This window comes from Syngnathoides biaculeatus, chromosome 8, assembly GCF_019802595.1.
Source record: "Syngnathoides biaculeatus isolate LvHL_M chromosome 8, ASM1980259v1, whole genome shotgun sequence".
Taxonomy (NCBI): Eukaryota; Metazoa; Chordata; class Actinopteri; order Syngnathiformes; family Syngnathidae; genus Syngnathoides; species Syngnathoides biaculeatus.
The window spans coordinates 6,692,866-6,720,725 of record NC_084647.1 but is presented as its reverse complement, the minus strand read 5'-3'; the positions used below and the strand labels follow the sequence as shown (position 1 = coordinate 6,720,725).

At 43.0% G+C, this 27,860-nt stretch overlaps 1 protein-coding gene across 2 annotated transcripts; it reads right to left on the bottom strand.

Moving 5' to 3' along the window:
• Positions 1 to 85: 85 nt before the first annotated feature.
• On the bottom strand, positions 86 to 27,808 carry stard10 (StAR related lipid transfer domain containing 10). 2 transcript variants are annotated; one of them, XM_061828537.1, is made up of 7 exons: positions 27,559 to 27,808; positions 20,820 to 20,982; positions 10,535 to 10,682; positions 10,328 to 10,431; positions 4,260 to 4,377; positions 4,101 to 4,153; positions 86 to 1,848 (listed from the first exon to the last, which is right to left on the bottom strand). In XM_061828537.1, exons 1-7 carry the CDS (start codon positions 27,669 to 27,671, stop codon positions 1,642 to 1,644), a joined length of 906 nt encoding a protein of 301 aa, XP_061684521.1. In that variant the 5' UTR covers positions 27,672 to 27,808; the 3' UTR covers positions 86 to 1,641. The 2 variants fall into 2 exon arrangements, with proteins under 2 accessions (XP_061684521.1, XP_061684523.1); XM_061828539.1 differs by lacking the exon at positions 27,559 to 27,808 and adding an exon at positions 21,353 to 21,518.
• Between the last annotated feature and the right edge of the window lie 52 nt (positions 27,809 to 27,860).

Here is a 27,860-nt window from a genome sequence, read left to right as displayed (position 1 = left end):
TACTTCCTCCGCGACCCAACCCAGAAAAGCGGTAGATAATGGATGGATGGATGGTGCACCGGATCTGAACATATCACCAGACACAAAATTTCACAAATTTTATTCTGATCCCACGTCGTTAATTCAAGTCGAACAGTCGCGTACGCGCCGCTTATCAGAAGCAAACTCTGCTAACACTGCTAGCTCATGCTAACACAACATCTAGGCGCATGAAAACGGCAATTTGGAAAAAAAAACTTCCGCTCGAAAACTTCCGCAGACTTTTTCAGAACTGATTAAGGCCGGCACGCAAGAGGCCTTAACCATTTGTGCACAAACAATTAAAAAGTCGTTAACCCGGAGAAAAACCTGAGCAACCGTGGGAAGAACATGCAAACTCAACGCGCCAGCTGAGATTCAGACCCAGAACCTCCGAAGTGAGAGACAGACGGGCAGACAACGGGCCCACCGTACTCCCAGATATGGAAGTTTTGAAATAATGTGAAAAGCACATGAAGCAGCATATGATTGCACAAATCGATGATTCGTTCCACATCGCAACCACACATGGAGAAAAAAACGACTCAAATATCAGGTTGAAGCTTGAAAACCTGTTGGACTCTGTATTAAATTTCTGAGCATACATTCATATTCATCTGTTATTTGGAAGAAGAGAAATAATGTGTTTTACAGCAGCTTTTGTACATATTTGAGGGCTGTTTTCAAACCACCGCAGCAAGGACAATTCACACTGTTGACATTTTGGCTGTGTCTTCACAAATTGAGCGTAGGTGAGAGTGTGTACAAATGACGGTACATATTTTCATCGGGTATAGAAAACGCTCGTCATTCATTTGTTTGTCGGTATCAAATCAAATTAGGATCTTGAGCCCTCGTCCAATTCCATTTTTTGGAGTCTCCCTCTGCTGGCCACTGGAAAGATTGCAGGTATAAGGCACTTCCACATCACGAAAGGAGACTTTACTATGCTATAAATTGGAATTATTTTTTAGGCTTGGATTAATATTTGGTAACAAGGCATAGAACGGAGTCCTCCCAAGACGATGTTTTGTTGTGAGCGTCAGCTGCCTCCCGTAAACCTGCATATTGTGTGCTTACAAAACACGACTGAAAACCAATTAGACATACACATGAATTTTTTTGTGTGAGCATACCGTATCGTACTATGTATGAACTGTATTTTTTTTTTTTTTTTACAAATTGATATGTGAGGATAAATACTTTAATTTTTTGGGGGGGGAATGAAAAACAGGCACCTATTCTGTAAATTTGACTGAAAATATGCTTTTTCCATACCGACCGAATTTGAAAACATTAACTCGGATTTACAGACATTGGCCCGATATTACCAAATTGTAAAAAAAAAAATAATAATAAAACAAAATACTCGCAGCCCATGACAAGTTGGGTGTGCAGCCGACATAGCAAAATGATATGCCTGCATGAGTTATGTAGGAAAATATGGAATATTTTTGTATCCGAATGCTATCACACAATTTGATATGAGGATGATTTGATGAACAATTGGTGTGCGTGTGTGTGTGAGCGTGTGTCCGTCTACGATTGAATCTCGAGCGTATGTGGAAGTGGGAATCGGGCATGCACGTGAACGAATACGTGACCCGGGGTCTGACTTCCGAATCAGTAGCCGTCGTCCCGGTCCTGGGTCTCGGCCAGGGAGCTCTCGTCAATATTTTCCAAGCTCTCGGCGCGCTGGATGCTGAGCTCGGACAGCGGGATGCTGGGTAATGTAGTCTGTTCTGGGTAGAGCCACGGCTTGAATCCAGGGTTGTGCCTCTGCTTCCAGTCCGGGTATTTCAAACATGCTTTGTTGATCATCTTCATTGCCTAGAAAAAAAAAAAAATGAAAATACCATCGGCGCAAAGAACATTCGATTCGGTAGGAATGGTAAAGTTTTGTGGGCTTAAAGTTAAGCATATTAAGATAATGATTGGATCAGGACTGAAATTTTCCCATGTATAATGCGCACCCATGTATAATACGCACCTCCAAAGTTGACCATTTTTTTGAAAAATCCTTCCACCCAATTAAAATGCATTTTTACACTGCATGATTTTTGTTCTACCAATATGGTCGACATGAAATATCTGTATTTTTCAATTATTTTTTTTTTTCAAAGACTTATTCTAACGCAAAGCACTCCATTTGAACACAAAACGTTTTATTTACTCGCTCTGATTTTAAAATTCAGAGCCTTACTTTTATTGAGTAAATGAGAAAAGAGTTGTGGTCTCATGTCTGAGAACCCAGGCAGAATTGGTAAGGTGTAAAATTCTTTGAAGAAAACATGAGTGACCGGGTGAAACAATTTAATTTAATTGAAATGGAATTCAAATTAAACTGTCAAGCATTTCGGAAAAAGCATTATCAAACAAAAGAACTCCCAAGATATTAATGCTGACGGGTGTTCAGTCATTAGTCCTATCAAAAAAAACGTTCAAATCATGCCTGGGTATGTAAACTTATAAGCAAAATTATAAATATTCAGTCATATGTACCCATGTATAGTGGATTGAAAGTGCAGGCTACACCTTTTCCATCACCTCTAGGTGGCAGTGACGTACTAGAATGAAAGGGTACACCTTTTCCACAACCTCTAGGTGGAGGTGGTGTATTGGAATTAAAGTGTACAGATTTTTCACGTCTAGATGGAGCCATACTTTTATAAAATGTGCAAGTTTTTTTTCCATTTTCCCTTATACCCATGTATAATGTGCACTATTGATTTTTGAGAAATTGGAAGGAGAGGGTGTGCATTATACACAAGAAACATGGTTCCAAAACTAAATATATTCAGTCATATGTACCCGTGTATAGTGGATTGAAAATGCAGGCTATATTTTTAGGCGACAGTGGCATACGAGAATGAAAGGGTACATATTTTTCACAACCTCTAGGCGGAGGTGGTGTATTGGAATTAAAGTGTACAGCTTTTTTATAACCACTAGATGGCACCATACCTTTATAAAATGTAAAAGTTTTTTTCCCCATTTTCCCTTACACCCATGTATAATGTGCACTATTGATTTTTGAGAAATTGGAAGGAGAGGGTGTGCATTATACACAAGAAACATGGTTCCAAAACTACATATATTCAGTCATATGTACCCGTGTATAGTGGATTGAAAATGCAGGCTATATTTTTAGGCGACAGTGGCATACGAGAATGAAAGGGTACATATTTTTCACAACCTCTAGGCGGAGGTGGTGTATTGGAATTAAAGTGTACAGCTTTTTTATAACCACTAGATGGCACCATACCTTTATAAAATGTGAAAGTTTTTTTCCCCATTTTCCCTTACACCCATGTATAATGTGCACTATTGATTTTTGAGAAATTGGAAGGAGAGGGTGTGCATTATACACAAGAAACATGGTTCCAAAACTACATATATTCAGTCATATGTACCCGTGTATAGTGGATTGAAAATGCAGGCTATATTTTTAGGCGACAGTGGCATACGAGAATGAAAGGGTACATATTTTTCACAACCTCTAGGTGGAGGTGGTGTATTGGAATTAAAGTGTACAGCTTTTTTATAACCACTAGATGGCACCATACCTTTATAAAATGTGAAAGTTTTTTTCCCCATTTTCCCTTACACCCATGTATACTGTACACTATTGACTTTTGACAATTTTGAAGGAGAGGGTGTGCATTATACACAAGAAATATGGGTATTATGTTCCTGTGATTCTGTCCGGTTGATGCGGACATAATGTCATTAACGGATCCCTGCAGGAGCGTCCGTTACATGTTTACACCCGACTTCAAAATTAAAAGTGGTGCAGAGTGAGTAGCTGCCTGGCACGGAGGCAACACAACACCATCAGCATATAGAACGAGCCGGCCCTGGGCCCTTTGTTGGCTCTTCTAACAAGAATCTGCTGCAAATAAAAGATGTCATTCTGTCATCAAGTCGTTTACACAGGATCATTGTGGCAATATTTCCTTAGTGAACAGGCTTGAAAAGACGGAGAAAGGATAAAAAGAGAGAGACTCTGCAGGTCCTAAACCTGACGTTGCAGTCCATAAAACACATTTTTCATTGTCCGGAACAAACCGTAGATGACTTACACCGGGCGCAAGGAAGTGGGAAAACTTTTTGACAACCCACTTGGGCAATGAACCTGGAAAGAAACACAGAAAGTTGATGATGATGATGATGATGTAGTGGTTCAGCGTCAATTCAGTTCTCAGTCTTGTGCAGGGTGCCATCTTGCCCAAATCGTTTACCTCGTGGATCGAGCTGTGCCAGGTACGTGAGGACACAGTGGTTGGGGCCCTGGCTCTGGACCATGTAGCCAGTCTGTATGGAAACGGCTCGAACCATGTCCTTTTTGGGGGGATATTTCTGTCGGGACGACACAAACGGATTTCTCATTCAAATGTTTTCACTTCTCTGTCAAGTGGTCTCGAATATAGAAAAGAAACTTTAGCTTCTCTTCGATTAATATTGCGCGTGAAAAAGTCACTCTCCCCTCCATCGTAATTGATTGAATACGAGCAAAAAGTCACCACAGGTTAGAAAAAAAAATAAATAAATAAAAATCTAAATCTAGAGATCAGACAATATAAACATTTATTATATCACAATTACCAGGACCAAAACATATTCTGATTCTCAGTCTCATCCAGTCACTCACATTTGAAAAATGTACGGGTGTGGTCAGTCATGCCTGCAGATATAAAGTTATGAATGTGGTCCACCGGTCATGCCCGCAGATATAAATTTGCACGTGCGTGTTCTGTATGTTATTATAAGTGTACCCCTTTAAGAGCGGAGGGGGGCGGTGTCAGGTAAAAATAAAGACTTCAGGCTGTGGTTCACTGCGCTGGATCGGTTTTCATGCGCGCTGTGAGAATGCGACAACTGCCCAATTGCGCAGCTTAGAGGGAAACTTTGTTCAAGACTACACAAAACAAGCGACGTCTTTCAATATTTATGTATTTCCACTTGTAACAAATCTTACGCGGGTGATTTTTTTCGCGCTCGACTGTGCAGATTGGCGAGCGCGACGGCGCATACGCACCGCTCGAATCACAGCGACTGGTCTTATCACAATATTACTAAAGGATGGGTAAAAAATTCCAACATCTTTTTTAATTTTTAATATCAGTAAACTGCAAACTTTGATTCCCATTTGATAACCGCTACCTCCACCCTATTCTCAGACAATGCTAATTCTGGGTTTCCTAATGAGATTTTCGTCCATATCCATGTCAAGGTCATACAAAACACAGCTCTAAAGTAGAATGTAACTTGTTACGCCACAGCTCCCCCATTATAAAATATTTAATATTTCTCTATCTACTGCATAATTCAGGATGATAAAGTCCTCAGATGATAGCCTGTCCTAATTGGAAGAGTAAAGCCCTGAAGACTCGAACGGATGATCAGAAATGATGACTTTCTACGTCTATTTTTGGTCGCTGCACAGTAAGTAATAAATTTATGCTGATGACAATGCAGGGTTGAATTCCTCGTTAGATGAAGTCAAGATAGTTAAGCAGCTTCTGGCTGGATAAACAAGCTAAATCTGAATTTTTTTTTATTTTTATTTTTTTTAGCTAAATCAGTGTTGCTTCCGATCTTTGCAATTCAGCAAAAACACACGAAGCTTGTCGCCAAGAAGTCAATGATTAAAGGGACCGAGTGACGATGAGACACTCGAGACCGGTCTCAAAACCCCATTTTGAAGGCCTGGTCTGGTCTCGGACTCGACTCCCAAAGGTTTTGCCTATGTCTTGGTCTCAGACTAGCCGGACTTGTTGAGACCAGCACTGATCTGCTGTCCTTCAAATTCATAAATGTGCTAATAGAAAAACACCGCAACACCCAGACCTTACCTCATCCCACACCACATTTCTGAAACGAAACAACTCTTTGCGGTATTTGTCTATGATTCTATGTAAAAGATCATTTAAAATTATAGAGAATGCTTCTTAGCTGTTCAACTATGTCACTTTGTTTTTTGTTTTTGTTTTTTTTTTACGAGTACCGCAATTTCAGGCCTACTGAACGCACCTTGTTACGAGCCTGACCGAGTACATTTGTAAAGGAAATACCATTTGGTACATACATACGCCGCAGTTGTGTAAAAGCCGCAAGTGCCCACATTGAAACACGGGATATTTACAAAGACGGTACACAGAAAGAGTTTGACGCTAGCGCCGCGCTAAAGTTAGTTTTGACACCACTAGTGCTAACGCTAACTCCGCCGTGCCAGCACTAATGCTAACAGGGCCGGTTAAAATAAAGCTTACCGGTAAATATCACCGAGACACGCCAGTAACACAACAGCAACACGCTAGCAGGGCCGGTAAAAGTCACTTCCTCGGCACGTATATTCCACCGGTCTCATTTTTACCTTTTTTCCGCTTAAGTGGCCACTTGCAGCAGTAAGAAAAATCTGCACAAATTAGTTGCATCACCGCATAAACCGCAGGGTTGAAAGCGTGTGGAAAAAAAGTAGGCCGGAAATCACGATACATTTTCTTGGTCTAGTCATAGTCTCACGTCTCTCTTCTCCGTATTGTTCTCGACTCGGGCTCGACTCCAAAAAGTCTTTATTGTCACGTCTCAATCAGTCCGGCTCTTGGATTAAATGGGATAGTAAGTAAGTAAGTAAGTTTTCTTTCGGCTTGTCCCTTTCGGGGTCGCCACAGCGTGTCATCTCAGATGAACGCACATATGTTTGGCACAATTTTTACGCCGGATGCCGTTCCTGACGCAACCCTTCTCAGGGAGTGGAGGCCCCAGTGGGATACGAACCCACAACCCCTGGTTTATCAAACCAGTGCTCTAACCACTGAGCTACAGGGCCTCCCCCTTGGATTAAATGGGATGATGATGATAATTCGATCAACAGTTATGATTGTATTTCAAACAAAAGCGTCTTTGAGACATTCATCGGAGACACTCGGGAGGCGGCGACAACCGCTGACCAACGTGGACGGTTAACCATCAGTGACCATTTGTGGCGTTTTTCGGCTTGTTGGGGACTCAGACCTTGCATTACTGTCGTTTATGTTAACGTTACAACAAAATAACATGGAAGTATTTCACTTATGAAACATTCTTGGTCATACGACGCTCCATTTTTGACAATGATCAGACTGTGGAAATGGTCGGTGAACAGTACTTACATAATGCAGATGATTAAGTCATCTGGTTTCTGTTTTTCAAGCTTTACACGATGCGGAATTCCAGTAAACTTACAGCAAGCACAAAACCACTTTTCTCTTTTACAATAGCTTTGTGGTCGCAAGTCCCCCCAAAACGTGTATATATTACATACATACACACATTTATGTGCATGGGGGACATCTACCACACCCATGAAAGTCCGTCTTTCGGGTTTTCTGTGCAAGAATGCGGAAGTGTGGGGGAAGTCAACGGCGTGAGCCGTCTTATCCTTTTGTAAACACGTCGTTAGCGACTCAGATTAAATGGGAGGGTACACAGAACCAGACCTGGACGCAGGCACAAAGTAATCCTGGGATAACTAAATCTTCGGTTATCTTGCCTACTTAGCATACTGTAGGAACCACGCCCACACACAGCTTCTCATCCAATGGCGTGATCGGCCAGGAAAATGTAGGTCGAAATAACCACTTTCATGAGTCTGCCGAAGCCCACTATGTAAGAAGAGGTGCAATATTGGTACAGATTCATCTTGGAGAAAAATGTCAGCTTCTGAAACTGTACTGTTGTACTTGATAGTTCCGCCAAGTAGCAGAGGGTTTTTCGGCGATGTGTCCACGCGCCACAATAATGCTTCCATTGTCTGGAGGGCTCGCGTTTCCAACCTCTCGGCTCCGCTTCGCCGAGTCGAAGGAAGCAGCCTGCTAGCCGTGAGCGCTCGCCGCTGAGTGACGCCAAAAGAGGAAGACGGAAAGCCGAGGTTTCCGTTGGCCCGGCAGTACGCAGGGCGGGACGGAGGCAATTGAGATCACTGATGAATTACTGTCCGCGTTTTCTGTTCTCATTTGAATTCGTACAGTCACCCAACTTCATCTGAGATGAGAACGTTGAACAATTGAAGCTTTGCGGCTGTATCCAAAGTCCATTTGCCGCACGACAGCTTTGAAAAGTACACCCTGCAAACTGAAATAATCCTTAACACTCAAGAGAGGAGTGACTACCTCCACCCGACACAGGTTGACCTAATAGTACCACTATTGTTGATACCCCCCACTGATTTTATAGTATGGATCATTTATTTTGGTACCTTTATAACTTTTGATTTCCAATCTTAAATGTGTATCAGACTAAATGGAACTGGATTGCAGGAATTTTTCCACAGTGATCTGTGAAAAATAAATAAAACATTGTTGACTTCTCATGTAAATTAACATCTACTTGTGCGACTTTTGGGGACAATACATATACCGTAATTTCCGGCCTATAAGCCGCCCCCCCCCCCCAACGCTTGCAACACTGCGACTTATGCGGTGATGCGGATCATTTGTGCAGTTTTTTTCTAACGGCCGCAAATCTGGTGGAATATATCTGCCGATGAAGTGACTTTTACCGGTCCGGTCCTCTTAGCGCTGCGCTAGCGTGTTACTGCCGTGTCTCAGTGATTTTTACCAGTATGTTTTTTATAGCCGGACCTGTTTGCACGGCGCTAGTGTTAGCATTAGCTGTTGATGTAATATAGTACCTTAATTTCTGGCCTACAAACCACAAATTTTTTTCACACGCTTTCAACCCTGCAGTTTATGCGGTGATGCGGCTAATTTGTGTATTTTGTCTAATGGCCGCAAGGGGGCAATCGACCCGGAAACGTAAGAATGACACCAATGGAATAATGCCGAGGAAGTGAGTTTTACCGGCCGTGTTAGTGCTCCGTTACCGTTAGCACTGTGCTAGCGTGTTGCAGCTGTGTTACTGGTGTGTCTGTGATATTTACTGGTAGGTTTTATATTAACCAGGCCTGTTAGAGTTAGGGCTAGCTTTAGCGTGGCACTGGCGTTAGCACTAACGCTAGCGCCACACTAACGTTAACTCTTTGTGTACCGTCTTTGTAAATATCTCGTGTCGTGACACATCTACATAAAATACATTCATAAAAGCAGACGTGTAAGCCCATGCTGACTTTTCCTCAATTACCACATCATCTTGTACAATGAATAACTCGGTTTTCGAACGTCCCCGTTCTTGAACAAATCGGTTTTCGAACGAATATTTAATTCGAGTTACGTTTTTTTATGTTACTTTTTGTATGAAAAAAAATTGCTTTCCCCCCCACCCCCCCCCCGTCATTATTGCTTGTTTAAAGTTATTCTGCACTTTTGTTAATAAAAAAAAAAAAGTTTACAAGGCTGGGGTCTGAGTCGCTACAGATACAGCAACGCACTCCCAGCCTAGCCTACTCTACTACGAAAACACACATTTTAAGCAAAAAAATAAAAATATTTCTTAAATTATTTTATAATATAAAATATTTAAACAATACATGTGTTCCTACTATGAAGTTTATTATCAGGAAAAGTTGAAAAAAATGCTTTAAAAAGCCAAATTTTTTAGGCTTGGAACGCATCATTTCTTTTTCAATTCATTGTAATGAGAAATATCGATTCGGATTTCGAACAAACCACTTCTTAAAGCACCTTCTGGAACAGATTGTCACGCCCACCCGAGACATTTGAGAGTTGATTGTTTTGCATTGCTTGTGAACTTTAATAATGCTGTGCCCCATTAGCATTTCTGCATTTTTGTTTCAAAGATTAAGAGTTACGAATTAATGTTTGTGTATGTTACTCTTTGTAAAAATAAAAAAGTGGCTTTCTCCCCCCCCATTACTGCTTGTTAAGTTATTCTGCACTTTTGTTAATAAAAAAGTCTGGGGGCCGAGTCAGTCACCACAGATGCACTCCCAGCCGAGCCTACTGTATTACTAAAGCATACATTTGAAGTAAAAAACAAATATATTTCTGAAATTATTTCATTATACAAAATATTTAAACGATACATGTATTCCTATGATGCAGTTTATTATCAGGAAAATCTAAAAAAAATATGCTTTAAAAAGCCGAAACTTTTAGGCTTGGAACGCATTATTTCTTTTTCCATTCATTGTAATGGGAAACATCGATTCGGATTTCGAACAAATCACTTCTCGAAGCGTTTTCTGGAACGGATTGCAGTCGAGAACCGAGGCTGTACTGTACTTCCATACAACATGCACTGAAGTTTGCTGAACTGAACCATCTGGTCCCGACTAATCCAACGTGCACCGAATTGTTTCACTTTGCGGATTTGGTATCACTGTCGTAGTTGCAGGAACTGGACTTACTGCATGTTTAACAGAGTAGTTCATGATGATGTAGTCTTTCCCCATCGGCAACCAGGAGCGAAGAGTCACCACGTCTCGGTTACGAAGCGGCTTCGGACACTTCCCTGTTGGCAAACACAAGAGAAAAACGTGCACAAAAATACGATCAAAACAGGCGTGATTTCCCGATATTATATTCGACGTGTGGAAACCAACTGTGGAACGTACATGAATAATATCCGACATCCGCATTGACTGTCAGCTTTCCGATGTCGAACGTCTCGATGACATTTGTGTCCCATTTTTTTCTGTATTCGATGTCATGGAGAACATCGTACATGGTCTCGGCTGACACGTCCTTACTGATCATCCTGCACTGTATCGGAAAGAACGAAAGATCATATCAATAAGTGACTCATTAACATACAATATTCTACAAATATTGTACATGCTGGAGTTGGAAAATGCTCCACGGCAAATCAATTTGCACGTGCGTAAGATCACTGATCGTGCACAAGTTATGAAGCGGGAACGTAAAATAAAATTTCAAAAGAAAAATGGTAAAAAAAAACGGGTAGTACTTTAGCGTTAGCGTTACACTGGCATAAAATGGGAAATCACGTTGCGACAATATGCATTTAGTATTTTCTAACCTTTTTTTATTTAGAATTATAATTTATCCAACCATCCATTTACTTTGCCGCTTATCCTCACGAGGGTCACGGGGAGCAACGGAGCCTATCCCAGCTGTCAACGGGCAGGAGGCGGGGAACACCCTGAACTGGTCGCCAGCCAATCGCAGGGCAGATTGAGACAAACAGCCGCACTCACAATCACACCTTGGGGCAATTTAGAGTGTCCAATTAATGTTGTTTTGGGGATGTGGGAGGAAACCGGAGTGCCCACCCGGAGAAAACCCACGCAGGCACAGGGAAAAGAACGTGCCAACTCCACACAGGCGGGTCCGGGAACGGACCCGGGTCCTCAGAACTGTGAGGCCAACACTTTCCCACCATGCCACCCTCAACATACTTTTGATATTACTCTTTCCCGCTATCCATTTTCTTCACCGCTTATCCTTACGAGGGTCACGGGGAGCAATGGAGCCTATCCCAGCTGTCAACAGGCAGGAGGTGGGGAACACCCTGAACTGGTCGCCAGCCAATCGCAAGGGACAGAGACAAACTCACAATCACACCTGGGGGCAATTTGGAGTGTCCAATTAATGTTGTTTTTGGGACGCGGGAGGAAACCGGAGTGCCCACCCGGAGAAAACGCACGCAGGCACGGGGGAGAGCACGCAAACTCCGCATAGGCAGGGCCGGGATCGAACCCGGGTCCTCAAAAATGTGAGGCCAGCGCTTCATCAGCGTGCCGCCGAGCTTGTATTTATACTTCCACCTTGTGAATTTTCGAGCCGTTAGCTGGGGCCGTGCCTGAAAACCGCAGGAGACTTCCACCCATCAGATTTAGAACCGACGCCGTGAACAGAAAACACGAGCTCGGCGCAGACTCCGACCGTTACCACAGTTACAAATTCCGCAGGGATTTCGTGTTGACGATAGAAAAAAAACAAAAAAAACAAAACAAAAGAAACGACACATTTAAGACAAGGACTCGAACAGCGCGTGAACGCGGCGCTAACGGGGGAAGAGGCGGCCAGTCGAACGCCGAGACAGCGTGAAAGAGACGGAAAAGGATTATGAGCGCCTTTATCACAAATCAGCCCAGTGGGGTTTGAAGAACGTTCTGCGCCCCCCGTGGATGATTCATGGAAGACAAATTAGTTTTTTATTTATTTTTTTTTTAATAGTCGTGGAAGAAAATTTTTTTTTTTTTTTTTTTTTTTTACACTCAACCAAAAAATTTAAACACGCTTGTACAGTTTGTGAGGAAGAGCAAGTTTGCGTCATTAATGTTGCCAACTTTGTGATTTTAAACCTATACAGCGCTTAGCAAATTTTCTGACATATTTAACAAATATTAAAAAAAAAAAAAACAAGTCAAATAAAAAATAAATAATAATGCATTTTGTGGCACAGTTGAATATATATATTTGTCTAGATAAGATCATTTGCGTTAGAAATTAGACATTACAAACACTTTGAAAGTAGAGAATTTTACTGCTTGTAATTTCATTAAAATAATAATTAAAATATTTTTACAAATAAAGATTTTAATGAGCGAAATCCGTTTAAAATGTCGCCATGTTAATTGAGAGGAATAGCCGGTGATATCTTGCGTCACCATAAATATAATATACTGGTCCTCGTGTGAGCAATATTCTTGTTTTCATAATTGGTAGCAGGACTGGACAGGATGTGAGATATCCAACTATGAATTTTTAATGTATGCGTTAACAGGTGGTGATCAAAACGTCAGCACAGTTTAAATTGTATGGAATGTCCTCAGTGCACATTTTTGCTAATATTATAAAAAAAACAATTTATTGCAGAATTTGAATCTGAATTTCGTTATGAAGGAAACATTTTTATTTTTCGATTATTGGGAAAAAATGATCTCACATTGCTGGACTCGCCTAAAAAAAGAAAGCGGAAACAGCAGAGTAGGAACGTGACGTCATAGCCGGCGTCAACGACAAGCAGTGGAATACATTGTAATTATTTAAAAAACAAAAAAAAAATTATGCAGAATTTGAATCTGAATTCCTTTATGAAGGAAATTTTTTTTGCCGATAACCAAAAAATAAAAATGATCTCACATTGCTGGATTCGCCTAAAAAAAGAAAGCGGAAACAGCCGAGTAGGAACGCGACGTCATAGCCGGCGTCAACGACAAGCAGTGGAATACATTGTAATTATTAAAAAAAAAAAAAAAAAAAAAATTATGCAGAATTTGAATCTGAATTCCTTTATGAAGGAAATTTTTTTTGCCGATAACCAAAAAATAAAAATGATCTCACATTGCTGGATTCGCCTAAAAAAAGAAAGCGGAAACAGCCGAGTAGGAACGCGACGTCATAGCCGGCGTCAACGACAAGCAGTGGAATACATTGTAATTATTAAAAAAAAAAAAAAAAAAATTATGCAGAATTTGAATCTGAATTCCTTTATGAAGGAAATTTTTTTTGCCGATAACCAAAAAATAAAAATGATCTCACATTGCTGGATTCGCCTAAAAAAAAGAAAGCGGAAACAGCCGAGTAGGAACGCGACGTCATAGCCGGCGTCAACGACGACGAGCAGCGGAACACATTGCAAGAACGGCGATAAATTTTCCGATATTTCGAGCGATGAACACTATTCTGAAGGGTCCCACGAAGACGGTGAAGAATACGAGCTTGATGAAGTTGTTACAGGTTATTAATTTGAGCCAGGTTGACGCAGACAAAATAGTGCGTCACTAATTTGCGTGTACGAGGCTCGTTTATTATCGCACCCAAAACAAACATAAGAAGATCACGTAGTCCACTCTATGCTTTGTATATTTTCACAAATATAGATTTTAATGAACGAAATCCGTTTAAAATGTTGCCACGTTAATTTGAGAGGAATAGGTGGTGATATCTTGCTTTCACCATAAATATAATTTCACGTGGTAAACTGACGCCATAACCAGACAGCGCCAGTCGCACGATCGCGGGGCCACCTGTCGTCACGTTCGAGGCTCCGCCCCCGAAATGAGTCGTTTTTCCAGACGCGGGAAACAAGGTCAAAGTTCGCAGACATTAATTCATAAACACATATTTTTTGGTGAAAATATCGAAAATTTTCATACAGTTGAACATATATTTTCATCTTGATAAGATCATTTGTGTTTGAAATTCGACATTACAAACACTTTAAAAGAATGGAATTTAACTGCTTGTAATTTTTCAATTGGAAAAATATGCACAGTACTATAAACAAAATATTAAAATGTACTGCTTTATATAGACATAATTCATATTGAACACAGTTAAGACAAACAATTAACATTAATCAAAGAAGCTTTATAAGGACCGGCCACTGTTATTGGTAAAACTTAGTTAATAATCAATAAAACATACCTGAATGACTTAACCCCCGCAACACCCAAAAAAATGTTTTGTCCTTTCATGAGGTATAATCGAGGTCATGTGCGCTTATGATTTCTCACTATGATACTCGTTAAGCATTTGGAAGAACAAAAATGATCAAAAAAAAAAAAGGCCAAAAAAATGCTCGTGAGAATTTACCCGAAATTGCGCTTTTGCGAGGTTTTTCTCATGGCGACCTCCCGCGGAGCACCCAAATTCTGGTTTCGTATGACTTCATAACAAAATTTTGACCGAGAACTGTTGGTCAAATCCAGAATGAGACCCGGTTTACAGGCGGGGCTGTACTTTATGCGAAAAATGCAAACACAAAACGGGACAAACATTTTTTTTAAAGGAGAGAAATCAACATTAAAACTGCTTGTCAGAGGACCAGAAATACATATTCCAACCATTAATATTTCTGCACTGAATCCGAATTTTTGTTGAAGGCCCGTGTCGAAATGAAGAACCCATCAAAAACACAAAAATGAAATATGATCTCGAGAGATAGCTTGAAATTCAGCATATGTGCAGAAGTGAAATGAGATTTGTTTTGGGCATCCATATTTCAGATGCATTACAATGATGACGTCAACAAAGTGTTGCCAGTACGTCAACTAATTCAATCCGTTACACTCAAACGTCATTCGTTGTATCTTTACATATTACCAATAATTTCATAGTTAAAAGTAAATGGTTGTGGAAATATTATATCGCCGTGGGGATGGCGTTCTAACGCAGTGGCAATATCTCGAATTACTGTTATTTATCGTTCCAATGCAAAATGTGATTTTTTTTTTTTTTTCGTCACAATGCAGGAGGGCGAGAGGCAAGTCCACCAAGATGGAGACTCGTAGACCATGGAGAGAAAATGTATGGTTTTTATTTGCAATTCGATTCAATACGCTCAGAACCGGGCTGAAAGAGAGGTACAGTAGGCCCTGGTCGGAGTAGAGAAAAACAAGCTCGGGCGAGCACACGTGAGCTTAATTCGGTTACGTTTTAATTCGGTTAGCTCGTCAGATGAGCCCGAGGAGGACGGCGACTTCAAAATAGACAAACTGAAGATGTTTGTTTGGGGTTTGTCAGTCCCTCTTCACCCACCGTTCTCTCACTATCCATCCACCTACCTCCCCGTTTTTTATTACCGTTACCGTGTTGAGCAGGGGTAACCCTAACCCTAACCCTTTTTTTTTTTTCAAGCAGCCAGCCTCTCGCGAGCTACCGACGTACCCGTTTTGAAGGTTAAGGTTACGTTGCCTCCTACATTTAAAAAAAAAAAAAAAAAAAAAAAATTAGCTTTTTGTGCACTGTATTGTCTGTGCTTTCATCCTGGATCAGGCTGTTCCAAGGTGGAATATTAAAATGACACACCGTCTCATCCTGCACTTAATACTTTGGCTTCAGACCAGACCTTTCCTACTCGAAAAGGGAAAATCTCGTCCGGTTTAACCACTTTTTCTTCGATTATTCACATACTCCCGACAGTCGTTGCATCTTGGTAAACATAAGCAGCATGTCTAGCTCGTCTTTGCTCTACGTTGCCCAGACTGCGTTGCGAACTAAAGCAGCGGCGGTGGACGGGCTGCGTAAGTACTGTAACATTTGTAATTATGAGTGTACGTCTTTAAGAGCTTGAGTACGGTAAACTAGGAAAAAGAGTGTGGGGCGGAGCAGCGGTCCTCGTTCCGCATGCTGCCTAAAAGAAACCAGCGGCTTCTTCTCTTCATTTTTTTTTTACAGTAAGTATGTGAATTGCGCCATTGGATGTAACAACCGGTCATCCCTCACTCAGTGAATCACATCGCAAAATGCCACATTTTTTGGCGCGCAACGCAGAATATCTGCGAAGAGACCAAATCAGCGGTGCACAATTACGGGTCGCGGGGGAGCTGGAACTTACCCCAGCTGACCTTGGACAAAAGACAAACGAGACGTACAACCATTCACATCCACATACCTACCATCGCCAAGACAACTGAACCCATGCTACCAGGGCCGAAGTCTACAGAACCACTCCAACTTCAGTGAGTCCCAAGTGCACCCTCACGACGCTAAATGATATTTTGACCTTGCATACTCCGCTCCTGCCCGGTTTCCATCACAACCCCGCTCACCAGGCCGTCAACTCTCGTCACAAGCTCCCCTTGTGGGTGCCGATAAGATGCTCGCGGGCGACAACGCGGAGGGGTTAAAAAAAGAACCGTCAGCGAGTCAGTGAAGCAGAGGTTCCCCTCTGCGTCATCGAGGGTGATCTCCCCCCCCCCACTGCGGAGGCAGGAGAAGCGGCAAGTTAGCTGGCACGTTGTCGAAATTACTAAATGTAAACAAAACCGCCTTCGTGCTTAACCGCAGAATCACCCCACCCCACCCCTTCCCCTTTTCTATATATTGCATCATCACAGATGCGTATGAGAGTCTGAAGACCTGGCAGGTTTTGACCTACAGAGGTAGTACGAGAGTCTTAACAAGCCTGGATGGGAGTGCAAAGTTTGACGAGGATGCCATCAAACATCCAAGCATCTAATGGACCTTTCCGATGGTGACCTTAAGCTCCGCCCCCTTAGCCATGCCCCACAAGCTTCCAAAATGGCGACTGAACAGAACATGTTTGAAGTCGATTCTCTATCGCGTATTCCAGATAATATCGGGGTATGTTTTTTTTTTTTTTTCCCAAATGCGTCAGACCTGTCCAAGAGAGTTCTACAGAGCGGTCACAACTACTTCACGCGAGGATATGTACACGGAATTGAGATTTTTGGGACGGAGCGGGACGCAATGTCAGAGTTACAGCGAAACGTTGGCGATCGATGCAAAAAAAAAATTTGACGCCTCACGAACTTCATATTGAAATCCAACAAGATCAAATAGCGGAATCGTACTGCGCATGTGAAGCAGGGTGCGTACTTTTTACTTGGAAAGATCACGAGCAATGTTATTGTAGTCTTTATAAGTGAGTGGGTGAATTAATAATCGAACCCAGTGCTTTGTCTTAAAAGTCTGATGTGATACAAATAGGCAAATACATATTTCTATTGCATGATAACGCGCATTCACATATCCCTAACCAGACTCTTTCGCAAAAAATATGACACACGGCAGGTCAGTGATACGTTAACAAAGTGAAAGTTGTTCTCCTCCAATGTATAAAGCACCGATAATATTTCAATCAAACTCAGAGAAGATACTTCTCCCTCACTTACCTACGAACACGGAGCCTCGTGTTTGTTGATATTGATCACATTTAGTTGTACGTGGCCTCTTCGGCGAGCCTTAATGCATCGTAGACACAAACAATGTTTTCGGCTTTGGAAAAATGAATCAAACGGGCTCCTTGTAACTTTCATCAGAATTGCACGTTCCCCAAGCGCATCTGAGGACCATTTCCTTCGTAACGTGAACTTTTCCAAGCGCACGCTACTGACAACCGGCATTGTTTGTGGGACAATACGGCGAGGGGGGCGTGTCAAGACAATGCGGCTATTAATGTACGAGTGATTGACAGGTCGGAAAGGTCCATTTCGCTGTGATAATCACACTTAGACGGAATGTCTTCATTTCAGCCTACAATGCAGCCATTTTGAAGGATTTCCGTATTAAAGAAGCTTCAGTGTTTTTGGCGTTGAATTCCAAAATTAACGTCGATGATGACGGCGTGTGATGACTACACGCTAAATAAATGAAACACAAACATACTTTCGGTGACCGGGCTAAGCTCGTCTGCGTGATGTCGGGGTTCAGAGAGCAAAGCAAACAGCGGATCAAGTGACCATGAAAAATTCAAGCATCCGTTACACTTGCGGTGACATTACCGTGCCAGGATGGTACAGAGGCGCTGCCCGCGTGGTTGGGGGTTTTGCACGTTTTACTTCCTTGTTTGCTGAACGTGTCCGATATAAAAGCAGGAATAAATAGCGCCTTAGTGTGTGTCCGCGCACTCTAACGCGGTACTGCTGCAAACATGACACACCTCCCCGAGAGCGCCACCGCGATGTAAACAGAGCAATCATGCGGGCTAACGAGAGCGCTACGCAATCCTGATTGGCGCCTACGTTGCAGACTCAGGGAGGGGGCTGGGAAAAGCCTGCTGTTGCCGCTCTTGCACACAAAGATAACACCCTTATGCACACGGACGCACACCGCGACATGCACACACGCTTTATTCAACTAAGTAAACAACTGCTTGCTTGCTCACACACACACACACACACACACCCTAGACCTGGATACACCTCCAAGAAATGGTATGCAGTGCCGTTTATGGGAGGAAATATGTGCCACCAGGATTTGAATTTGAAATGTAAAAGTGATTCCATTTTCAAGAGTTGTATTTCAGCGTAACTTTTCAGTGTTAACAATTCAACCGGCTACAAATCGCTGTCTGAAATCCACAGTCTGTGGCACCAGGCAGGGTTACTTCAGGTCAGAGCCGACCAGCCAGCCAATCCCAGTTACGCTTTCTTAGTTATGTGACGTCATGTGACAAAGAAAGCGGAACTGCGATTGGCTGGGTGTTCGGTTTTGACCTGAAGTTACCCTGCCTGGTGCCACAGATTGTGGATTTCAATTGTATTAAATTGTAGCCGGTTGAATTGTTAACATTGAAAAGTTACACTGGAATGCAACTAGCGAAAATGTGACCACTTTACATTTCAAATTCAAATCCCGTTTTCTGTGGCATTTCAACTTACAATCCTGGCGGCACATATTTACAGTACAGCCTCGGATCTCGAACAAATCGATTTTCGAACGAAGAGATTTCTTTTTTGCTTCCGTTTTCGAACGAAAATCGCTACTCGAACCCCCCCCCCAACTAAACCCAGAAATAATAGAAAGTGCGTGGCCAGACCAGCTGACCCACAACGCGCTTTCTTATTGAGAATTCGAACGCGCCGCGAAAGAACCTGGAAATAACAACGCGCGAGGCCCGACCAGCTGACACGCGTCGTTGTTGTTGTTGTGTATAATGCAGCCTCTGTACGCAGACATGGGAAATATCGATTCGTTTTTCGAAGAAATCGGTTCTCGAACCGCCTTCTGGGCCAGATTGTGGTCGAGAACCGAGGTTGTACTGTACTTCCATAGCCATTTTTTTTCCAGAAATAAAATGAACAAAGACATTTACATGTTGTTTATTTCACACAGTACAGATGCTTGAGTTGATGTTTGGACATTTTCAGAAAGCAAGAAAACAAAAACAGTTTTTAAGCCATGCACATGGTATTCATATCATAGCAGTAAGTTTAAAAAATGACTTGGGGAATTATGATAAAGGGGCTCAAAATGTAAGTATGTGCCCTGCAGAGGGTCAGTGATTCGTATCGTAATCTTTTGTAGTCAGTCCCTAAATTCACGACTGTTGGGTGTTCCGTCTCAGAAACGTTCAAAAAAAAAACAATAAGTTCAAAAAATAAAGTGTCAGATGGCACGTTACAATTTCTCCGATAGTTTCAAGTGTCATCGCACTTCTGGCGACGCCTCCGCGTCATCACCCACGACAAACATTCGCACTTTCGACAAACTACCACGAATGACTCGTCGTCAAGTGTTTACTTTTTAGTTACTCACTGCTGGCCTGTCGAGCTGTATTCTCGTCCAGGTTAGTAGTGACAATTTAGTTGTATTTCAGTGTAACTTTTCAACGTTAACAATTCATCTGCGCCACCAGGCAGGGTTACTTCAGGTCAGAACCGAACACACAGCCAATCCAGTTACGCTTTCTTAGTGTGTGACGTCACGTGACTCAGAAAGCGTGACTCCGATTGGCTGGGCGTACTTCCTGGTGGCACAGACGGTCAATTTCCGACAGCAAATTGTAGCAACGATTGAAAATGTGATAACTTTATACATTTCAAATTCAAATCCTGTTTTTTGTGGCATTTTGAATTCAAATACTTCAGGTCAGAACCGAACACCCAGCCAATCCAGTTACGCTTTCTTAGTATGTGACGTCACGTGACTCAGAAAGTGTGACTCCGATTGGCTGGGCGTACTTCCTGGTGGCACGGACGGTGAATTTCCGACAGCGAATTGTAGCAACGATTAAAAATGTGATAACTTTACATTTCAAATCCTTTTTTTCCGAGGCATTTCGAATTCTAATCCTAATTGACTTTACATTTCAAATTCAAATCCTGGTGGCACTAATCTACTTCCATTGATATCTACCTACCTATACACGACAAACATATTAGTAACATTACACAAGATATTTTACTTTTCCATTGCCAATATATTGCTCGATTTTGAATTAAACTGTCAATTAGGGATGTGTAAAATGCACTTAGGAGTATAAAGAATGTGTCAATTAGGAGAATTTGACATTTTTTTGACTCCTTCTGCTGTCAGTTCATGGTTGCAGTAACACATTTAACTGCACCGCATGCATACACATATTTGAGTTATTGATAAATGAATAAGGGAAGTCGAGGGAGTAGCAGGACCGTGGGGTCAAGTTGTAGTACTGGACGTAGTTTCTCGCGTTGTACTCGTTACCTTAATTCTGTGGACCGTCTTGCCCTCCTCCAGCGCCTGAGTCCACACCGCGATGCCCGCCTTGTTGTAGGTGCCGCTCCAGCCTTCCTCGTTCAGACACTCCGACTTGAAGCTGGCGAACGCCCGGTCGTCCGGGATGGTCACAGTCTGTCCGGACATGTCTCTGTCCCAGGGAACGTGGAGGAGGGGGGGGAAGAAAAAAAAAAGAGGACTTAGGACTGGAGTCTCCGGTCTTTTGTGTGTGTTTGAACAAGTTAACGGCTTAATTCAATTTAGCGAGGAACCTGCAGCGCGGTCTTGTGACGTGTGCGCATGCTCACTACGGGGGGGGGGGGGGAGGGCGGACAAAGAACGATTAACTAGTCAAATAGAGGTGTGGACCCCGCATCCGCCGCAAACAGGTGGATAGATCTTTGTTCCGTGAGAGAGAGGAAAGGGCGCTGAATAAGTTTCGGTCCGGTTCGGTTCGCCGTCATCGGAAGCGGCCGCTCTCCACCGGCAACCATATGGTTGCGTTTCCGCTTGACACTCACCCGATACACCCGCCGTCACTGGCCTTTGTTTTTTTTTTTTTTGTTTTTTTTTTTCCTCCGCCTTCTGACTTCCGGTGCCCTTCAGTGGTCCCGTCCGAGTTTGTAGCGGTTCTCCATCCCCTTCGGGAGGATGCGACGCGGCGACGAGATGAGGAGCGCGGGGGGGGGGGGGGGGGGGGTTAAATGGTTCGATCGCCAGGCGAGACTTCGAGCCGGGGGAACGCCTCCCCGGTGGATGCGTTCACTGGGCCTCGGAAAGACAATCGTCGCACTCTCGCGCTGTCTCCTTTTGCTAGCTCGTTTCGTGACGCTGCACTCGGTGGTTTTATGGCGATAATATAGTGCGGCGCCATCCACTCGTGTGCAACGCGAGGGTAGCGATGCATCTCATCGATAGCGGCACGTCTGCGTCACATTTGTGTGGATGAGCAATGTTACAAAAAGAAATGTAGTTGGTTACATATTAGCTTGTTGGAAAATACAATCGCGTAACCTTCAATTACTTCCATCCATCCATTATCTTAAATTTGCTTACAATTGGAATATATAAATCCATCCATTTCCTTAGCCGCTTATCCTCACAAGGGTCGGGGGGAGTGCCGAAGCCTATCCCGGCTGTCAACGGGCAGGAGGCGGGGTATACCTTGAACTGGTCGCCACCCAATCACAAAATTTCTCTTTTAAATGCATCGTGAATCAAGACAATTGCGTTTCATAAGCAAAAATATTTGTGAACCTGATCTGTGAACATGACAAATGAAAGATTATGATCCTCAAGTACGCACGGCTTGAAAGATTGTGACATTAATACAGACTGGTTTGAATATGGACTGAAGGCAACAGGCCGCCCCAAAATTATGGAAAATTCACAACAATTTACCTATGAGCTTTCACGGAAAGCTGTGATGTGGCAGTTTGAAATCATCATAATATGTATTATGCGCTTGATGGATTGGTTTTAGCGTGTTCAAAAAAAAAAAAAAAAAAGTCAAGCACAAAGAACTATGAAAATATTATGTAAATATTATTTGCAATTCAAGCCTCTGGCATTTCTATTGCTGCTGCATTTGCACATTTTCACGTATTCACAACTGGAAACACTGTAAGTCCATCCATCCATTATCTGACGCGCTCATCCTCACAAGGGTCGGCAGGAGTGCTGGAGCCGGTCCCATTCCTCTCCGGGCAGGAGGCGGGGCACGGCCTGAACTGGTCACCAGCCAATCGCAGGGCACACATAAACGAACAACCATTTGCAATCACATTTACACCTATGGGCAATTTTGTCTTCATTCAAGCTACCGTGCATATTTTTCATAAATGGGAAGAAGCCAGCGTACCCGGGGATAACGCACACAGGCACGGGGAGAACATCCAAACTCCACAGGAGCGAGACCGGGATTTGAACCCTGGTCCTCATAACGTTGAGGCAGGTGTGCTAAACAGTCGTCCGCCGTGCTTCCACTGAAAAGGAATATGTTTTATTACCTTGTTTGATTTTATCTTCATAATATTTCACAAGGCAGCACAGTGGAGCAGCTGTAGAGCATTGGCCTCACAGTTGTGAGGACCGGGGTTCAAATCCCACCCCCACCCGTGTGGAGTTTGCATGCTCTCCCCGCGGCTGCTTGGCTTTTCTCCGGGTGGGCACTGTGGTTTCCTCCCACATCCCAATGACATGCATTCATTGGTCTGCTCCGCGCACAACGCTGTAAAAATGCCATCCGTATCAAACTCGAGGGCCGCACTACCCTTATACTTTCATATCAAGGTGGGGCCGCGGAATATCATCTTGCGGGGGGCCAAAGAATGGCCCACGGGCCGCATGTTTGATGCTCCCTGCTCTAAATTGTCCCCGCAATTGGCCGGCAACCAGTTCAGGGTGTGCCACGCCTCCTGCCCGATGACGGCTGGGATTGGCTCCAGCTCTCCCCCGCCCCACGTGAGGATGAGCAGCTCAGAAAATGAATGGGTGTATATTTCGCAACTCAAGATTTATTGAGCTAATCTGGAACCTTAGGTATCAAATTTTATCGTGTGTAAATGTGTGTTGGCATGACAATTGAAATCCTTTCATCCGTCCATGCATTTTCTTAGCTGCCTATCCTCACGAGGGTCGCAGGGACTGCTGGAGCCTATCACAGCTGTCAACGGGCAGGAGGCGCACTTATCATCACACCTTGAGGCAATTTAGAGTGTCCAATTAATGCATGATTTTGAGACGTGGGAGGAAACCGGAATGCACACCCGGAGAAAACCCACGCAGACACGGGGGACAACATGCAAACTCCACACAGGCGGGGTTCGGGATTGAACCCGGGACCTCAAAACCGTGAGACCAACGCTTTCCAGCTGATCCACCGTGCCGCCTACAACAAAACTTACGCCACTAAAACAAAGTTTGATGACACGAGCAGTTTTCAGCTCACATTTTGCTTTCTCTGTTATTGTTTCGACTGCTGTCCGCGTGCCCCTTGAATACTAAAACTGCCGCATGCTAAGAAGACACACAAAATACCGCATAGCCTCCATTGTTGCCATTTGTCTACTTACATTTTGCTCAGAGCGTTAGTGAGTGACGACATCGCAATCGTCGCACACGTCTACGTCTTGATTTTTTTCTCTATGTCGGCTGTCAATGCAAGGATGCGGTAAAAAAATAAAGTGCGACCGTTCATTCACACCACTGGCGTTGCAAAGCCTGATGTGTGATCCATTCCCTGAATTAAAATGTAATTTCCCCAAAATAGCAACAAAAAAAAGATGTGCATTATTAATTCTGAACCACCAATGATTTTGTTTTTTTATGTATGATAAAAAGAGGTGTTCGACAAGGCTAAATAGGGGAAAAAATAGATGCATTGGTATTCATGCAAATCTCACTGTTAGTATCGAGCTCGTGCATGTGACGTCGCCGTTTTCACGGCGCCATATTGCAGGTCAAACAGAGCTGCTCGACATTGAACCGCAGCAGAATACTTACAATACCCGAGACCTGTCGTGCCGTTGGTTGTCACAACAAACGAGACAGATATTGATATAGATCATTCTATGGAATACCAGATGAAAAGACCAGAAAATATCGATGGATTTCGGCAATTAAACGTGACGGATGGTGCCCGGCCAAAATACACACCCGCCTGTGTAGCGATCGCTTCATTTCAGGTAGGAATTATTCTTCTCAATCTCAAAATAGCAAAAAGTATTTATAAAGTTGGCTCATTTGAGAAAAATGCGTTTAAAAAAAAAAAAGACAGGGAGTCATCTCCAACGTACACGGAAGCGTGTTGCGGCCACACATTAAACGTTGGTAAACCTCTGCCTGACAGACTTTTTTTTTTTTTTTATACGAATTGTCCTGAAATGAGTCCAATGTGTATTAATCGCAGATGTTTACGGAGGTTAACGTGTGGCCGCAATCGCCTCCGTGTACGTTCCGTGGAGACGACTCGGTCCTTTTTTTTTTCCAATCATAATTAATGAACGCGAGTTTGTGTAAAACCAGGGGTCATTTATTTAACTATTGGTATTTGTATCGAATACTAGCTGAAAAGATCGATGGATTCCGGCAAAGGTTAACGTGTGGCCGAACACGCTTCCGCGTTCTATGTGGGATTTCTTCCTGATGAGAACAGATCCAGCAACAAAGTATTTGTACGCGTCCAGACTTTTATACGCTTTCAGACTTTTCCGTGTAAATCTCGGTGACTTAACTCACCGGATCCACATCTAGCTCCTGTGGTCCAAGACAAGCGGAAGCGGATTAACAGTCCAATTCCTTATCGGTGAAAACATCGACTTCGGCATTAAATATGGCTCCTCTACAGCGAGTTTATCGCATTTTTCCACGTACCATCGTTTATCCTCACCTTCTAAACGTCTGACGGTATCGACATATTTCCAAGACATATTTCCGTGTCGTCTCCAACCGACTTAGCATCGAGCAATGCTCTGTTCGGCCCTTCAATATGGCGACGTAAACAAAAGTCACGTGATTTTCTGACGTCGCTGCACGAGAAATTGCGAGCACGCCGACGTCTTGGGAGGAGAGTTAAAGGCTTGTCTATTTATAAAATCTTTTCCGTCCGTACTGCCACGCAACATTAATGAATTCCGTTGATGAAAAGATGAATTATAGCTGTCGGTGTTAAACCTACGACTACCTCACTTGCCGCTCGTCTCACTTCTACTGAGGGAAATTGTGAACGTCCACAAGCGTCGACGGCGGAAAAGTCACACACCCCACTCCGACGGCAACCGAGTGAAACGTCCGCAAGCGGATTTACGATGTCCGCAATGATTCACGGGTCGTGGCGCCGCCAAGTAAAAGATCCGCTCCATAGTTTACCCCTCCGCTGCGTGGTGAAAGTTGGCATCCATTTTCGAGCAGCTACCTTCACATTGAACTTGTCGCAAAACGTACTCTGTAGTGTTGACAACGGTCATACTTTTACTTTAGTTCTGAGGTCCTGGGTTCGATCCCGGACCCGCCTGCCATTGGGGTTAGCATGTTCTCCCCGTGCCTGCGTGGGTTTCCTCCGGCTAGGCGCTCCGGTTTCCTCCCACATCCCCAAAACATGCAACACTAATTGGACGCTCTAAATTGCCCGTCGGTGTGATTGTGAGTGCGGGTGTTTGTCTCCAGGTGCCCTGCGATTGGCTGGCGACCAGTTCAGGGTCTACCCCGCCTCCTGCCCCTTGACAGCTGGGATAGGCTCCAGCGCTCCCCGCGACCCTTGTGAGGATAAGCGGCAAAGAAAATGGATGGATGGATATACAAGGCATACAAAAATGTTGTAAGGATGATTACATTGGTCCCCATAAAAAAATTTAAAAAACATTATCCATATTGCTATAATTGTATATAGCTGTATATAATTCACTAAACTGTCACTGACTTGTGTATGAAATAATGAAAGAATTAATAATAGTATACAGTAGTAGTAGTAGTTGTCATATTATTGTAGTTTGGTGACAGCTAGTGGCCATATTATGACATAACACAGTGTCCCCCAACTTTTGCAGAACTTTGCCAGAACATCCATCCATTTTCCGAGCCGCTTATCCTCACTTCGGGGAGGTATGGGTGGATTACACCCTGAATTGGACCGCCACCGACTGGTTAGAGCATCTGGTTCACAGTTCTGAGGAGCGAGATTCAAATCCCAGCCCCGCTTGTGTGGAGTTTGCATGTGCTCCCCACTGATCTAGAAAAAAAAAAAATATTATATATATATTATATATATACATATAAAATTTAAAAAAGAAAAAAGACTGGATAGCGCATCCAGATCGAGCGGTGTGGCGATTGGTTGAAGCCAGTTGGCCGCCATCTTGGTACTCCCAAAACGTGCGGAGTACACGGTTGACGGCTTGGATTATGGCGGGGGTTTTCTCTCAAAATTTGGCATGTAGAATTAAAACTGATCATGTGATCTTGATATATTTTCAGTTTTGTTAACATGAAGGATGTTTAATACGACCTGGTAAGCCGAAAAAGGTGAAGTGCAAAGGAAAGACACCAAGAAACCTTGCATATTACCGAGGGCCCAATTTCCGTGACATGTTAACCTTTCCCAAAATACGCTGTGAAGCGCGATCACCATAACATAGCAAAAAACTCAGCATTTTTTTGGTCGTAAAAACATTAAATTTCAAGTCAATGAGTTCGATATATTTTTGGAAATAAGGACTCAAAATGGGAAATTCATTTATCGTCTCTGCGACATCCTATTTCAGACAGAAAATTTTAACTTGTTTCCTCGCATTTGAAAATCAAATTCAATTTGCAGCGTTCTTTATGATGACATTTATCAAAAATTTCACAGAAAAATGTGTTTTCTTGCTTTTCCACTGATGAAGTTTGGGAAAATATTGGCATCGCTTTTTCGCGAAAAGCCGTCGGCCTATAACGGTGAAGGTGAACAACAACAACCGTAAAGAAAACTTTTTTTCAAGTGAATTAAGCTCATCAGAAAATTTTAAAAATATTTAACAAACAAACTTTAACAGTGTCAAAGTAAATTTACCTGTGGAATGCTTTCTTACAGTCACGGAACTGTCGCCGCACAGGTCGGCATTGTTGTTTTGGGAGTATCAAGATGGCGGATGGCGACTTGAGTTTTGGTGGCCAATGAGTCATCCATTCTTTTTTTTTTTTTTTTTTCCAAACTTTAACAGTGTCAAAGTAAATCTTTGTAATTTACCTGTGGAATGCTCTCTTACAATCACGGAACTTTCGCTGCACAAGTCGGCATGGTTGTTTTGGGAGTATCAAGATGGCGGACGACGACTTGAGTTTTGGTGGCCAATGAACCATTAAGTCTTTTTTTTTTTTTTTCTTTTAGATCAGTGCTTTTCTCCCAGCACTCCGGTTTCCTCACAGTCTAGACTCTAAATTGCCACCGGGATGGCTGGAATAAGCTCCAGTCCTTGTGAGGATACGCGGTTTAGAATATAGAATGGACAGGTACAGGAACACGATGTGCCAGCATCCCAATCAAAAGCG

Excerpts from the sequence above, each read along its gene's own strand:
- stard10 (XM_061828537.1), bottom strand. The coding sequence starts at position 27,671 with ATGGTTCATTGGCCACCAAAACTCAAGTCGTCGTCCGCCATCTTGATA. Across the intron at positions 4,378-10,327 it reads ACTACTCTGTTAAACATGCA|AAATATCCCCCCAAAAAGGA; the intron begins GTAAGTCCAGTT and ends TCGTCCCGACAG. Across the intron at positions 1,849-4,100 it reads CCCACTTCCTTGCGCCCGGT|GCAATGAAGATGATCAACAA; the intron begins GTAAGTCATCTA and ends TTTTTTTTCTAG.